General features: G+C 45.7%; 1 protein-coding gene across 4 annotated transcripts in view; it reads right to left on the reverse strand.

Moving 5' to 3' along the window:
- Positions 1-15,300, reverse strand: part of LOC137334003 (eIF5-mimic protein 1) — a 111,819-nt gene that overhangs the window by 39,401 nt on the left and 57,118 nt on the right. For all 4 annotated transcript variants that reach the window (XM_067998408.1, XM_067998413.1, XM_067998399.1 and 1 more), the window contains exons 4-6: positions 8,405-8,508; positions 7,411-7,476; positions 3,691-3,826 (exon numbers count right to left, since the gene is read on the reverse strand). In XM_067998408.1, the coding sequence (XP_067854509.1) occupies positions 3,691-3,826; positions 7,411-7,476; positions 8,405-8,508 (306 nt within the window). The remainder of the gene's footprint in view (positions 1-3,690; positions 3,827-7,410; positions 7,477-8,404; positions 8,509-15,300) is intronic.

Raw genomic sequence — 15,300 nt, forward strand, 5'->3', positions numbered from 1 at the left:
TGTGTCCAATTCTGGGCACTGCACTTTAGGAAAGATGTGAAGGCCTTAGAGAGGGTGCAGAAGAGATTTACTAGAATAGTTCCAGGGATGAGGGACTTCAGCTACATGGATAGACTGGAGACACTGGGATTGTTCTCCTTTGAGCGGAGAAGTTTGAGAGGAGATTTGATAGAGGTGTACAAGATCGTGAGGGTTCTAGACAGAGTAGATAAAGAGAAACTCTTCCCATTGACGGAAGGGTCAAGAACCAGAGGGCACAGATTGTCAAAAGAACCAAAAAAGTGTCATGAGGAAAAACTTTTTTGCGCAGCGAATGGTCATGATCTGGAATGCACTGCCTGAGGGGGTGGTGGCGGTTTCAATCGTTACTTTCAAAAGGGAATTGGATAAGTACTTGAAAGGAAAAAATTGCAGGGCTACAGGGAAAGGGCTGGGGAGTGGGACTAACTGGATTGCTCTTGCAGAGAACCGGCATGGGCTCGACAGGCTGAATGGCCTCCTTCTGTGCTGTAACCATTCTATGATTCTATTTTTTCTTCTGGTGGAATCAGTTTTGGTCCAATGAATGAGACCTTGACTTAAGATAGTTCTGTCATACCATCCAGGAAAAGGAACAGCTCCATCACATAACTAGAATGGTACCAGGAATGAGGGACTTCAGTTATGTGGAGAAACTGGAGAAGCTGGGGTTGTTCTCCTTACAGCAGAAAAGGTTAAAGGGAGATTTGACAGAGGTGTTCAAGATCATGAACAGTTTTGACAGAGTAAATAAGGAGAAACTGTTTCCAGCGGTAGAAGGGTCAGTAACCAGAGGACACAGATTTAAGGTGGTCGACAAAAGAGCCAGAGGAGACATGAGAAAACATTTTTTTAAGCAGAGTTGTAATGATCTGGAATGTACTGCCTGAAAGGGTGGTGGAAGCAGATTTAATAGTAACTTTCAAAAGGGAATTGGATAAATACATGAAGGGAAAAAAATTTCAGGGCTATGGGGAAAGAGCAGGGGGAATGGGACTAATTGTGTAGCTCTTTCAAAGAGCCGGCAGAAGCACAATGGATCGAATGGCCTCTTCCTGTGCTATACCTACTATGGTAACAGTAATGTGAATAGCAACATTTCTCCCCCCTCTTCAATTACACCAACTACATATCATAAAGAACAAATAACTGGCATTTAGTTTAAGACAGGGTTTCTTAGGGTTGATGTTCATTAATTTATTAATGGATTTTTTGTATGAATGTTTAGGTCGATCAAGATAAGTGCTGTTAGTATTGAGGAGTGGAATGGTTTTCATTTTGGACACTATGTGAATAATTTTAACCTAACTCGCAGGGCAGGAAACCCACGGGATAAGGTGGAACATCGGTTTTACACTCTGCCCAATATTACTTTTTTTCAAATATATACATTTTTTTCAAATGACACTGGTAGCCAGGCCTAAATTTTCGTTAAAATTGAAAAATAATCACAATAATCCCAACCTGATGTAGTTACCACCCCTGACTTGTTCCTATAGAATTTATAAGAAAAAGCAATACTGTCCTGAACAAAAGCACTTACACTTATAGTTAATTTCTCCATTCTGGTTTCAGAAGATGCAGTTAGTTTATGTCTGTATTTTCAGCAAATTGCAAATTATTTGCTTCCAAAAATTAACTGCATGCACCCAATCAGTACTTTACTCCATTTATTCATGTTATTGAAATATATAACATTATTGCATAAAAGTTTATTAAAAATGTATGTGTTTTACACACACACACACAAACACATTACTCTCTGAATACTGAATTTCAGTTGCAGCTTTTTTAAAAAAAAAGTCTAAACATCCGAGTTATACTTGTCGCAAAATACTACCATAGTCTTTAAATAATTAATTTCCCATGAATTGCAATCTAAGTACAATAATTCACAATTACAATATCTGTAAATTTAAAATAAAAAATATGGCCATTATGGATATAATGAATAAGGAAGGCTATTTCAACACTGTTGAAATTCTATTTTTAATGGCAATAAATTGCTATTGTTGTCTCTCACTGCGCACAATAGCTCAATAAAATTATAATTTGATATAATCATTATTATAATCTATAGTTCTACAGAAATACTGGTTTCAAAGCAGGGGAATAAGACAGGCACACCATATCTCCCTTATTTATAATTAGGTTTATGGTGCATTTCAGGAGAACACACTGATGTCCTTTCAAAGCTACGGCACCCCACAAAACATATTTTCCCCGAATAATAGGCAGGAGCTAAAGAAGCTTGAAATGACGGAGTCCCTCACACCATTCCTTTTGGAAAAGATTACATTTTTTCAAGGAAGACCAATTTCAGTGATGTGATATTTGTGCTCCATTTTCTTGCTCTTAGATTATTACCAATTAGTCAGAATGGAAGCTTGATCAGCAGGGGACAGCACTATAAATATTTCTTTCAAATGGATATACAGGGAAAATAATGGGCCGGATTTTGCTGTAAAAATAACGGTGAGGCTAACAGCACTCATCATTATTCATGTGCAAATCGGACAGCAATTTCTGGCAACTGCACATGCACAGTTAAACGTGGAAATCAGGAAATTGCTGTACCAGATACCCTGCTCCTCCAAAAGCTGCGCGAATACGGCATCTCTCTGACTGGCTCCCCATTCAAATATATTGAATGGCGTGAAGTTCCTGTACTTACCTGATAGATACGGACTAATCTCGCCAATAAAAGTTAAGTCAAGTCATTTCAAGTCTAAGTACCCTTTTAGCGGCATGGTAAGTCTTAATGACTGCCAAACAACCTCTCTAGCACTGAAAATTAACTTTTACAAGAGTGGAGATTCATTCCTTCAGATTTTAATTGTTGTTGGACATTTAAAAAAAATTAAATACATTTTTTTTAAACTGTCTCTTTTATCTCTGTCTCTTAATTCAATCTTTCTTACCCTCTCTTTATTTTGCTTTCTGTACCCGATTTGACATTGAATTCACTATTCTAACTTACACTTCCTGGTTCTGATTCTGCGTTGTTATTATCGATGCTTCAATCTGATTGGTTAAGGAGATACACAGTTGCTTGTCCTGTTCACACAGGTCCCAGATGCCCTGTAGAGGGTGCCGTGCTTTTTGGATCTCTAACTTACAGTACCCCAGCGCAAAAGCTCATAGAAAGTCTATGGGCAAGTGCAAGTCCAACGAACGACAGGTGCTGCTCAGAGCAGAATCCGGCCCAATGGTTTCAGGGGTTAGTTTCTACAGGTGTCACCGAGAGATGTTTGTGTGTGTGTGTGTGTGTGTGTGTGTGTGTGTGTGTGATGTGATCATGTGAAGTTCTAACTATCTTCAAAGGAAAATGGAAAATTTCAGTTACTCCGGCGACTAAATAAATTACGCATGTTTTAATTTCTTAATTTATAATATACCAGTACTATTATTCGAGTAGTTCAAAAGCAGTCTTGGCTGAGCTGGTTGTTGTAACATTGTTACCATCTGTGGAAGTACAATAGATGACCTTTTTTATAGCGCTGTAATTTCTACAAGTGTGCACAAGAAGAAGAGCTCACTGTTGTTTCAAGCTTACTAAATCAAGGTCCTGTTCCAGACCCAGTGGTAAGCAATTATTTATTTTATTTTTAACACCAGCTTTAGCGCAGGAACTACTTCTTTTTAAATTATGAAAGTATCCTTAAGTATTACCTTCTTTAACCAAATTATCAGAAAATAGGCTTGTTAAAATTGTAGCTGGAAGTGATCCATTGCCTAACAGGATGCCAGTGAGTGTTGCCAACTTAGTCTGTTCTGAGGCTGAAAATGCTTTCAGGAATAGCAATAGCTGAGGAAAGATAACAAAAATAGTTTTTTATTTAAATAGCTGCAGTAACGGAAGAAGGCATAATATGAGACATTTGGGATATTACTTGTATCATCTTATGCTTTTCTTGTACTTTCATATCATTCATCTATTTCTTTTAAATACTATTATTGACATTCCTAACTTAGGCAGTGAAACCAATGACTGCACATTGGAAATGTTAACATACCTAATTGCTGTGTGACCCTGATGCTGCAGAAGAGTGCTTTATTTGTACCTCCATGGCTTCATGTTTATATGCCAGTGGACTTTGGATGCGCAGTTAACAAGTCAGTGGAAATAAAAATCGGGAAAGATGTAAAACGGACTGCCGATTCGCTATCACCCGCTTTACACTATCGCACAAAGTCAAGATCTACCCCACTGTCATTACATTGTACCCTTGATGACCACTCGCTCCTAAGTATTTTTATACTTCTTAATGCATCTTAATATGCTGCTTTAATGCTTCTTAACGGATCTTAATGTGCTGCTTTAAAACAAATCTTCTAAATATCCTTCCTATGTCAATACAATATTTAATATTGTTATCTTTCAAACTACCCTATATATTTATCTAAAATGTACTCGCTCACACTATCGCCAGTAATTTCCGCAAGGGTTCTCCTGATCTCCCACTGTAACTTCGACAGAAAACCTGTTCACACCATGGGCTCGATTTTAGGGTCGGGTTTCCTGCGGGTTTCCAGCGGGGGGGCCCCGAAAATCCCGATATGAGGTCACGTGACCGGATCGCGCCGCGATCCCGACCACTTCCGGGTTCCCCGATGACGTGCGGGGCTGCGTGCGTGGCCCCCGCTGGTGGGAATCCCGCAGGCAATTAAAGCCAGCGGGGTTCCACTTGAGAGTACTTACCTTGCTTGTTGAGGTCAGTTAATGAGGTGAATCAGCTGTCAAAAGAGGAAGTGTGGGATTTTACCTGCATCGCAGACTGTTTCACACACTGGGGGAAACAGTCTCTCTCCAACCAGGCGTGTTGCAGCCAGCAGCCTGTGGCAGCTGCCAAGGTGCACTCCACGGGGGAGAGCCCTCACCCACGCAGGAGGCCACCGTGTCACATAGGGCAACCCCTGCCCCCCACCACCCCCGCCAAGCCAGAGGACAGACCGACACGAAACCGCAGCCCCAGTCCGAGGAACCACCCACCTACCCTGCACAACCCCTCAGACCAACACCTGCCAGATGGGTGGTGCGTGGACACCCTCGGAGGACGAACAGCATGACCAGCCCCAGCAGCCTCGCAGTCCACGCGGTCCGCCGCAGAGACGTGGAGCCCCCCAACACAGTGTTGATGCACGCCCACCTGCACAGCAGGAGGGAGGGCTACCGCAGAGAGAGACGCATCGCAGAGGGCACTACCCTCGCCACATGGTCCACAGACCGAGGCGAAGCTCCCCGGACCTCTCCGAGCAGCAGTGCACACGGAGGCACAGATTCGCTCGACATGTAGTCGTGGAGATCTGCAGGCTCTTTCATGCCGAGCTGCTCCTGGCTGGCCCCAGCACCAAGTGCTTACCTGTCGCTGCCAAAGTCACCACTGCCCTCCACAACTTCTCCTCCGCATCCTTCCAGGGTGCAGCCGGCTACACCGCTGATGTCTCTCAGTGGTCTGCGCGGAAGAGCCCTGCAAATACACCTGCACCTACTCTGCAGTAACACGATGGGTGGCATCAGTGGTGGGTCCTCATATTGATACCCAGGAGCGGGCATTATTGGACACAACAGACAGGATTCGCGGAGACATGGCAGTGGTGGTGCCAATATAATGTGTGCTGTTTGTTGCTCTGAAATTCAATATAGGTAACACCCATGGCAAACCCTCTGACACCCTTGTGCACCCCCTTCATGCTCACGAAACATTTGCCTTACGCTGCCTACTGCACATATGTGATGCATGCCCTGTGGCTGCAGCACAGGTGGTGGCAGGTTGATTGAGGCTGGCTGTGAGGGAGATGCACGAGAAGGTGAGTATGGGATAGAGCCATGAGATTGTATGAGGATTGGGTCGCGTGTTAGTGGCAGGATGAGTACTGGCGAGGTGAGTAGGTGGAGGTAAGATGAGGATGGGGTTTGAGTGGGTATGAGGGGTGATGTGACAGAGTAGTGTTGGCGGTGCCGAAGGAGATGTGGGGTTGGGGCAGTGTTGTGGCAGATGGAGTGTAGGGGAAAGACTTCGTGTTCTCACTGTGGCTGACCTACTGAGGTCATTGCAGCGCCTCCTGCACTGTATGCAGGTGGGCGATATGTTGGTGGCGCAGGTGACCCCCTCTGCCACCTCGAGCCAGGCCTTCTTGGTGGCAGAGGCTGGCCGCTTCCTCCCGCCCGCCGGGTGGAAGATCTCTGTCTTCGCCCTCCTCCTCACCCCATCTGATGATACCTGGGGTGAGGCATCATTAAACTGGGAGCAGCCTTCCCCCTGGGCTGCTCCATGCTGAAATTTGTTCCATTGGTTGCAGCATCTGTCAGTGGAGGACTGCCCCTTTAACTAGAGAGCCTCCAGCTGACAGATTGTACTGTGCATGCGCAGCCCGCCCGACGCGCAGACCAGCAGCGTGGACCCCGGAGCAGCAGGTAATTGATTCCTATTAGTGTGTTGCCTGCTACGATCGCGCGGGCAACCCACTAATTTCACTGAGCGTGTTGACCACGCTCCCGAAACCCAACCCACCGGAAACCCGCAGGCCTGGTAACATCGAGCCCCATGTCCCTGGGATTTCCATTGAAGTTACGGCAGGAGATTGCGGAACCCCACCCCCCACAAATGAAAATTCTACCCCTATATCTTTTACAAAAAAGCAAAAGAGAAATCTGCACTCAGCTTCCACTCACTATGACTTCCATATAACATCAACTACACACTTCAGATTTAACATGCAGATTGAGGAACAGGAACAAGTCCCAGCATGCACCTCCTCAATACTCATCTAGTTTATGACTTCATTTGAACCCCTCATTGACACTATTGTACTGTACGCACTCCAAATATATTAGTTTTTTTTAATATATGGTCCCTCTCCGCCATTCTCCCCCTCCTCTCCTGAAGGCGTCGACTCATGCACGGGCACAAGCAGCCCACTGGTACATACCGCAGTGTTGATTTCTTCACGTGTGAGCTCTGATGGTGAGTGATGGTAGGCTATTCTACTGTTGAGGCCATCAGAGCCGACCCCAATCCTGTCCTCACCCGAGGTCCACACATGCACCCTTACAGCAGGTATCACTGGATAGCAATTAGAAGCAGGAACCCAGTTCAGTCCAGGGGTGCTGAAGCCAATTGCAGTGCCTCAACTGCTGTCCCAGTTGAATTCAGCTAACTCGGCAGAGACAGGAGATGGAACCTGGGATATTATGGTTTGCATGGTTTAGCTCTATATACAGTCTTATTGGTCACTATTAAAAAGCCTTAAACACCAAGATGGATTAAGTCAATGTCATTAAGTGAAAGAGAATAAAGGTTAAAGTTTGAAAGAAAGTTAGTAATCTCTTCAGAATCCCTGAAAAAGAATTACAAGACAGAGTCTAGCTAGATTAACTAGAAAAATTACCTTTTTAATTGAATCTTCAAATGCTTTTTCTAGATACTTGTAACGTCTGATGAGCTTATTGAAGACCTAAAGAACAACAAAAAAATAAAGTTAAAGTCACTAAATGTTCAGCCTAAGTGTGAAATTAAATCTATAATACCTTGTTTGTCTCAAGGTTAAAAATAATGTTGCACTGGGTTGTTTTTAAACCACATTGTCAGCCCTTATTCTTGCCTTTTTATATATATATACCAAGACGGATTGTTTGGCTAGAAGAGCAACACTTCAAAACGCAGTCGATGCGATTTTCTGATTCTACAAGTGGCATGATGTGGGACAGCTTTGTGAAAATATTTCTCACCCACAAAATGCAGTAAACTAATATTTTATATCAGCATCCACAGTGTTCACTGGATGGAAGGAGCAGCAGACAGTAAAGCCATTTGAAAAAGTATGGATCCAAAAAAAATGATGATTTTCTTTCCACTATGCACATTTGGACTCCTGAGCTAAGGACTCCATGCTAGACTGTAATCGTGACTGCGATAATCCACAGATCATATTTCTGGCAGCATGGATATGACCAGATTCGAACTGATCTTTTGTCCCAATTGGGACGAGGTGAAGGGAGTTGAAAGGGTATGTGGTAATCCTGTCTTCTTGTTAACTGGCTCAGTCTCTTCATTGAAATTCCAGTTACGGCCATTTTTGAAATAGACTTACTGTACTGGGAATGCTGCCCTGAATGTAAAATGTTATTTTTTTTTAGTATAACAAAGGGAGAAGGATCTGTTTCTTGTATCCCTGAACTAAGTTATTCATTCCAAATTTCTTTTCAGTAGACTAAGTGACATTAAAAAGTTGATAAATTATACTTTTAATGTGTGTTGTGACTATACTTTATTGAATGATAGAGGTTATGTTGCAAGGTTGCAGACAGGGATCTGTTGGTATTATCTTTTAATAGTTTTAGACAGTGACCGCTTCACAGCCTTATGTCAAAGCATCTATTTACCTGAGCACAGTTTCGGATTATTTGCTGATCTTCAGTGGCACCAAACACACAGTATTCAGTCACCTTGGTTTTGTCTCCATCATCAATACGTGTTCCTCCTGGGGCTACAAGAGGATAACACATAAGCAGTTCAGTTCTAAAAATGTCACATGCCCTCTACTGCTAGTCACATCTTTGAAGTTCAGAACAGTATTCAAGTGCACCTTCACATTATTAAAAACACCATGGAAAGGTTAATTCTATTTCAAAACCATGTGTATAAATTTTTTTTTTTATTCGTTCACGGGATGTGGGCGTCGCTGGCAAGGCCGGCATTTATTGCCCATCCCTAATTGCCCTCGAGAAGGTGGTGGTCAGCCGCCTTCTTGAACCGCTGCAGTCCGTGTGGTGACGGTTCTCCCACAGTGCTGTTAGGAAGGGAGTTCCAGGATTTTGACCCAGCGACAATGAAGGAACGGCGATATATTTCCAAGTCGGGATGGTGTGTGACTTGGAGGGGAACGTGCAGGTGGTGTTGTTCCCATGCGCCTGCTGCCCTTGTCCTTCTAGGTGGTAGAGGTCGCGGGTTTGGGAGGTGCTGTCGAAGAAGCCTTGGCGAGTTGCTGCAGTGCATCCTGTGGATGGTACACACTGCAGCCACAGTGCGCCGGTGGTGAAGGGAGTGAATGTTTAGGGTGGTGGATGGGGTGCCAATCAAGCGGGCTGCTTTATCTTGGATGGTGTCGAGCTTCTTGAGTGTTGTTGGAGCTGCACTCATCCAGGCAAGTGGAGAGTATTCCATCACACTCCTGACTTGTGCCTTGTAGATGGTGGAAAGGCTTTGGGGAGTCAGGTGGTGAGTCACTCGCCGCAGAATACCAGCCTCTGACCTGCTCTCGTAGCCACGGTATTTATATGGCTGGTCCAGTTAAGTTTCTGGTCAATGGTGACCCCCAGGATGTTGATGATAGGGGATTCGGCGATGGTAATGCCTCTGAATGTCAAGGGGAGGTGGTTAGACTCTGTCTTGTTGGAGATGGTCATTGCCTGGCACTTATCTGGCGCGAATGTTACTTGCCACTTATCAGCCCAAGCCTGGATGTTGTCCAGGTCTTGCTGCATGCAGGCTCGGACTGCTTCATTATCTGAGGGGTTGCAAATGGAACTGAACACTGTGCAGTCATCAGCCAACATCCCCATTTCTGACCTTATGATGGAGGGAAGGTCATTGATGAAGCAGCTGAAGATGGTTGGGCCTAGGACACTGCCCTGAGGAACTCCTGCAGCAATGCCCTGGGGCTGAGATGATTGGCCTCCAACAACCACTACCATCTTCCTTTGTGCTAGGTATGACTCCAGCCACTGGAGAGTTTTCCCCCTGATTCCCATTGACTTCAATTTTACTAGGGCTCCTTGGTGCCACACTCGGTCAAATGCTGCCTTGATGTCAAGGGCAGTCACTCTCACCTCACCTCTGGAATTCAGCTCTTTTGTCCATGTTTGGACCAAGGCTGTAATGAGGTCTGGAGCCGAGTGGTCCTGGCGGAACTCAAACTGAGCATCGGTGAGCAGGTTACTGGTGAGTAAGTGCTGCTTGATAGCACTGTCGACGACACCTTCCATCACTTTGCTGATGATTGAGAGTAGACTGATGGGGCGGTTATTGGCCGGATTGGATTTGTCCTGCTTTTTGTGGACAGGACATACCTGGGCAATTTTCCACATTGTCGGGTGGATGCCAGTGTTGTAGCTGTACTGGAACAGCTTGGCTAGAGGCGCAGCTAGTTCTGGAGCACAAGTCTTCAGCACTACAGCTGGGATGTTGTCGGGGCCCATAGCCTTTGCTGTATCCAGTGCACTCAGCCGTTTCTTGATATCACGTGGAGTGAATCGAATTGGCCGAAGACTGGCTTCCGTGATGGTGGGGATATCGGGAGGAGGCTGAGATGGATTATCCACTCGGCACTTCTGGCTGAAGATGGTTGCAAACGCTTCAGCCTTTTCTTTTGCACTCACGTGCTGGACTCCGCCATCATTGAAAATGGGGATGTTTGCAGAGCCTCCTCCTCCCGTTAGTTGTTTAATTGTCCACCACCATTCACGACTGGATGTGGCAGGACTGCAGAGCTTTGATCTGATCCGTTGGTTGTGGAATCGCTTAGCTCTGTCTATAGCATGTTGCTTCCGCTGTTTAGCATGCATGTAGTCCTGAGTTGCAGCTTCACCAGGTTGGCACCTCATTTTTAGGTACGCCTGGTGCTGCTCCTGGCATGCTCTTCTACACTCCTCATTGAACCAGGGTTGATCCCCTGGCTTGTTGGTAATGGTAGAGTGAGGAATATGCCGGGCCATGAGGTTACAGATTGTGCTGGAATACAATTCTGCTGCTGCTGATAGCCCACAGCGCCTCATGGATGCCCAGTTTTGAGCTGCTAGATCTGTTCTGAATCTATCCCATTTAGCACGGTGGTAGTGCCACACAACACGTTGGATGGTGTCCTCAGTGCGAAGACGGGACTTCATCTCCACGAGGACTGCGCGGTGGTCACTCCTACCAATACTGTCATGGACAGATGCATTTGCGACAGGTAGATTGGTGAGGACGAGGTCAAGTAGGTTTTTCCCTCGTGTTGGTTCGCTCACCACCTGCCGCAGGCCCAGTCTAGCAGCTATGTCCTTCAGGACTCGGCCAGCTCGGTCAGTAGTGGTGCTACCGAGCCACTCTTGGTGATGGACATTGAAGTCCCCCACCCAGAGTACATTTTGTGCCCTTGCTACCCTCAGTGCTTCCTCCAAGTGGTGTTCAACATGGAGGAGGACTGATTCATCAGCTGAGGGAGGACGGTAGGTGGTAATCAGCAGGAGGTTTCCTTGCCCATGTTTGACCTGATGCCATGAGATTTCATGGGGTCCAGAGTCAATGTTGAGGACTCCCAGGGCCACTCCCTCCTGACTGTATACCACTGTACCGCCACCTCTGGTGGGTCTGTCCTGCCGGTGGGACAGGACATACCCATGGATGGTGATGGAAGAGTCTGGAACGTTGGCTGAAAGATATGATTCTGTGAGTATGGCCCTCCCACCCTGCACAGCTCAGAGCCTTGGGACAAAGTAAGAATTAAGTTGGCAATAAACACAAAAATTTAGCATGCAGGTACAGCAGGCAATTAGGAAAGCAAATGGAATGTTGGCCTTTATTGCAAGGGGTTTGGAGTACAAGAGTAAGGAAGTCTTACTACAGTTGTACAGGGCTTTGGTGAGACCTCTTCTGGAGTACTGGGTACAGTTTTGGTCTCCTTATCTAGGGAAGGATATACTTGCCTTAGAGGGGGTGCAACGCAGGTTCACTAGATTGATTCCTGGGATGAGAGGGTTGTCCTATGAAGAGAGGTTGAGTGGAATGGGCCTATACACTCTGGAGTTTAGAAGAATGAGGGGTGATCTCATTGAAACATAAAAATCTGAGGGGGCTTGACAGGTTAGATGCTGAGAGGTTGTTTCCCCTGGCTGGGGAGTCTAGAACTCGGGAGCATAGTCTCAGGATAAGGGGTCGGCCATTTAAGACTGAGACAAGGAGGAATTTCTTCACTCAGAGGGTTGTGAATCTTTGAAATTCTCTACCCCAGAGGGCTGAGTCATTGAGTATATTCAAGGCTGAGATCGATAGATTTTTGGACTCTAGGGAAATCAAGGGACATGGAGATCAGGCAGGAAAGTGTAGCTGAGGTCGTAGATCAACCATGATCTGATTGAATGGCGGAGCAGGCTCGAGGGGCCGTATGGCCTACTCCTGCTCCTATTTCTTATATTTTTATGTAACCTCAACCACCAACAGCAATTTTAGTTCCACTTTAATCTAACAACAACTTGCATTTATATAGCGCCTTTGATGTGGTAAAACGTCCCCAGGCATGTCTCGGGGGCGTAATCTGACAAAAAAAGTGACCCCGAGCCAAAGAAGGAGACATTAGGACAGGTGACCAAAAGCTTGGACAAAGAGGTAGGGTTTAATGGGCATCTTAAAAGGAGGAGAGAGAGGCAGAGAGGTCCAGGGAGGGAATTCCAGAGCATAGGGCCTAGACAGCTGAAGGCACTGCCACCTGATGGGGCGAAGTAAGTCAGGGATGAACAGGAGGCCAGAATTCAGGGAACGCAGAGTTCTCGGAGGGTTGTAGGGCTGGAGGAGGTTACAGAGATAGGGAAGGCTGAGGCCATGGAGGGATTTGAATACAAGGTTGAAATTTTAAATTTGAGGTATTGGTGGACCTGGAGCCAGTGTAAGTCAGTGAGCACAGGGGTGATGGGTGAATGGGACTTGGTGCCAGTTAGAATATGGGCAGCAGAGTTTTGGATCAGTTCAAGTATACTGAGGGTGGAAGATGTGAGGCCGGCCAGGAAGACACTGGAATAGTCGAGTCTGGAGGTAACAAAAGCATGGATAAGGGTTTCAGCAGCAGATGGGCTAAGGCAGGGACCGAGACAGGCGATATTACAGAGGTGGAAGTCGGTGGTCTTAGTGATGGAGAGGATACGGAATTGGAAGCTCAGGTCAAATAGGACACCAAGATTGTGAACAGTCTGGTTCAGTGTGAGACAGCAGTCAGGGAGGGGGATTGAATCAGTGGCTCGGCAACGGAGTTTGAATCGTAGAAAATTTACGGCACAGAAGGAGGCCATTCGGCCCATCGTGTCCGCGATGACTGAGAAACGAGCCATCCAGCCTAATCCCACTTTCCCACATTTGGTCCGTAGCTCTGCAGGTCACGGCTCTTCAGGTGCACATCCAGGTATTTTAAAAATGAGTTGAGGGTTTCTGCCTCTACCACCTTCTCGGGCAGTGAGTTCCAGACCACCACTCTCTGGGTGAAAAATTTTTCCTCATTTTTGCTCTAACCCTTTAACCAATTACTGTAAGTCGATGCCCCCTGGTTATTGACCCCTCTGCTAAGGGAAATAAGTCCTTCCTATCCACTCTATCTAGGCCCCTCATAATTTTGTACACCTCAATCTAATCACCCCTCAGCCTCCTCTGTTCTAAGGAAAACAACCCCAGCCTATCCAATCTGTCATCACAGCTAAAATTCTCCAGTCCTGGCAAAATCCTCGTAAATCTCCTCTGCCCCCTCTCTAGTACAATTACATCCTTCCTGTAACGTGGTATCCAGAACTGTGCACAGTACTCAAGTTGTGGCCTAACTAGTGTTTTATACAGTTCCGGCATAACATCACTGCTTTAATATTCTATTGTAAACAATTTTACAACACCAAGTTATAGTCCAGCAATTTTATTTTAAATTCACAAGCTTTCGGAGGCTACCTCCTTCCTCAGGTGAACGATGTGGAAATGAAGTCGTTCACCTGAGGAAGGAGGTAGCCTCCGAAAGATTGTGAATTTAAAATAAAATTGCTGGACTATAACTTGGTGTTGTAAAATTGTTTACAATTGTCAACCCCAGTCCATCACCGGCATCTCCACATCATTAATATTCTATGCCTCGGCTAATAAAGGAAAGCTTTCCATATGCCTTCTTGACACCTTATCTACCCATCCTGCTACCTTCAGGGATCTGTGGACATGCACTCCAAGGTCCCTCACTTCCTCTATACCTCTCAGTATCCTCCCATTTATTGTGTATTCCCTTGCCTTGTTTGCTCTCCTCAAATGCATCAACTCACACTTTGGATTGAAATCCATTTGCCACTTTTCTGCCCATCTGACCAGTCCATTGACATCTTCCTGCAGTCTACAGCTTTCCTCCTCACTCTCAACCACACGGCCTATCTTTGTGTCATCCGCAAATTTCTTAATCATGCCCCCTACGTTTAAGTCCAAATCATTAATGTATACCACAAAAAGCAAAGGGCAAAGGACCTAGTACCGAGCCCTGCGGCACCCCACTGGAAACAGCATTCCATTCGCAAAAACACCCGTCGACCATTACCCTTTGCTTCCTGCCACTGAGACGATTTTGGATCCAATTTTCCACATTCGGACAATCAACCTGACAACACAGATGCAGTGGAGGGGTCGAGAAAAGTGGTGGTGAGGTAGAGCTGGGTGTCGTCAACGTACATGAGGAACCTGACGTCGTTTCTTCGGATATGTCGCCAAGAGGCAGCATGTAGATGAGAAATAGGAGAAATAGGAGGGGGCCAAGGATTGAATCTTGGGGGACTCCAGAGGTACTGATGCGGGAGCAAACATTTTCTGGCTATGACTGGATACACCCCCCAAATAGATATATGGGGAATTGCCAAGAATTCCCAGAGTAAGAGGACGATCTCCCCTTCCTTGCAACTCTCCCTTCGGTTGCCTCAAAAAGATTAGAATTCCCCTCACAAGAGTCCCCAGACTAACATGAACCTCCATTTCTCCCCACCAGCAACACTGCTGTGCCAAGGGACTTAAAAATCATTAAGAATGGAATAAACATCCCACATCCCATATCAAATCTAAAAATACATTAACATGAGAACATAAGAAATGAGAGGAGTAGGCCATACGGCCCCTCGAACGTGCTCACCCATTCAATAAGATCACAGCTGAAGTTCGACCTCAACTTCACTTTCTGCCCAATCCTCATATCCCTTGATTCCCCTAGAGTCCAAAAATCTATCTATCTCAGCCTTGAACATATTCAATGACTCAGCATCCACAGCCATCTGGGATAGAGAATTCCAAAGATTCACAACCCTCAGTGAAGAAATTCCTCCTCATCTCAGTCTTAAATGGCCAACCCGTTATCCTGAAATATGCCCCTTAGTTCTAGACTCTCCAGCCAGGGGAAACAACCTCTCAGCATCCACCCTGTCAAGCCCTCTCAGAATCTTGTATGTTTCAATGAGATCACCTCTCATTCTTCTAAACGCCCAATCTACTTAATCTCTCCTCATAGGACAACCCTCTCATTCCAAGA

The sequence above is a fragment of the Heptranchias perlo genome, chromosome 2 (genome assembly GCF_035084215.1).
Source record: "Heptranchias perlo isolate sHepPer1 chromosome 2, sHepPer1.hap1, whole genome shotgun sequence".
In the NCBI taxonomy this organism is placed as follows: Eukaryota; Metazoa; Chordata; class Chondrichthyes; order Hexanchiformes; family Hexanchidae; genus Heptranchias; species Heptranchias perlo.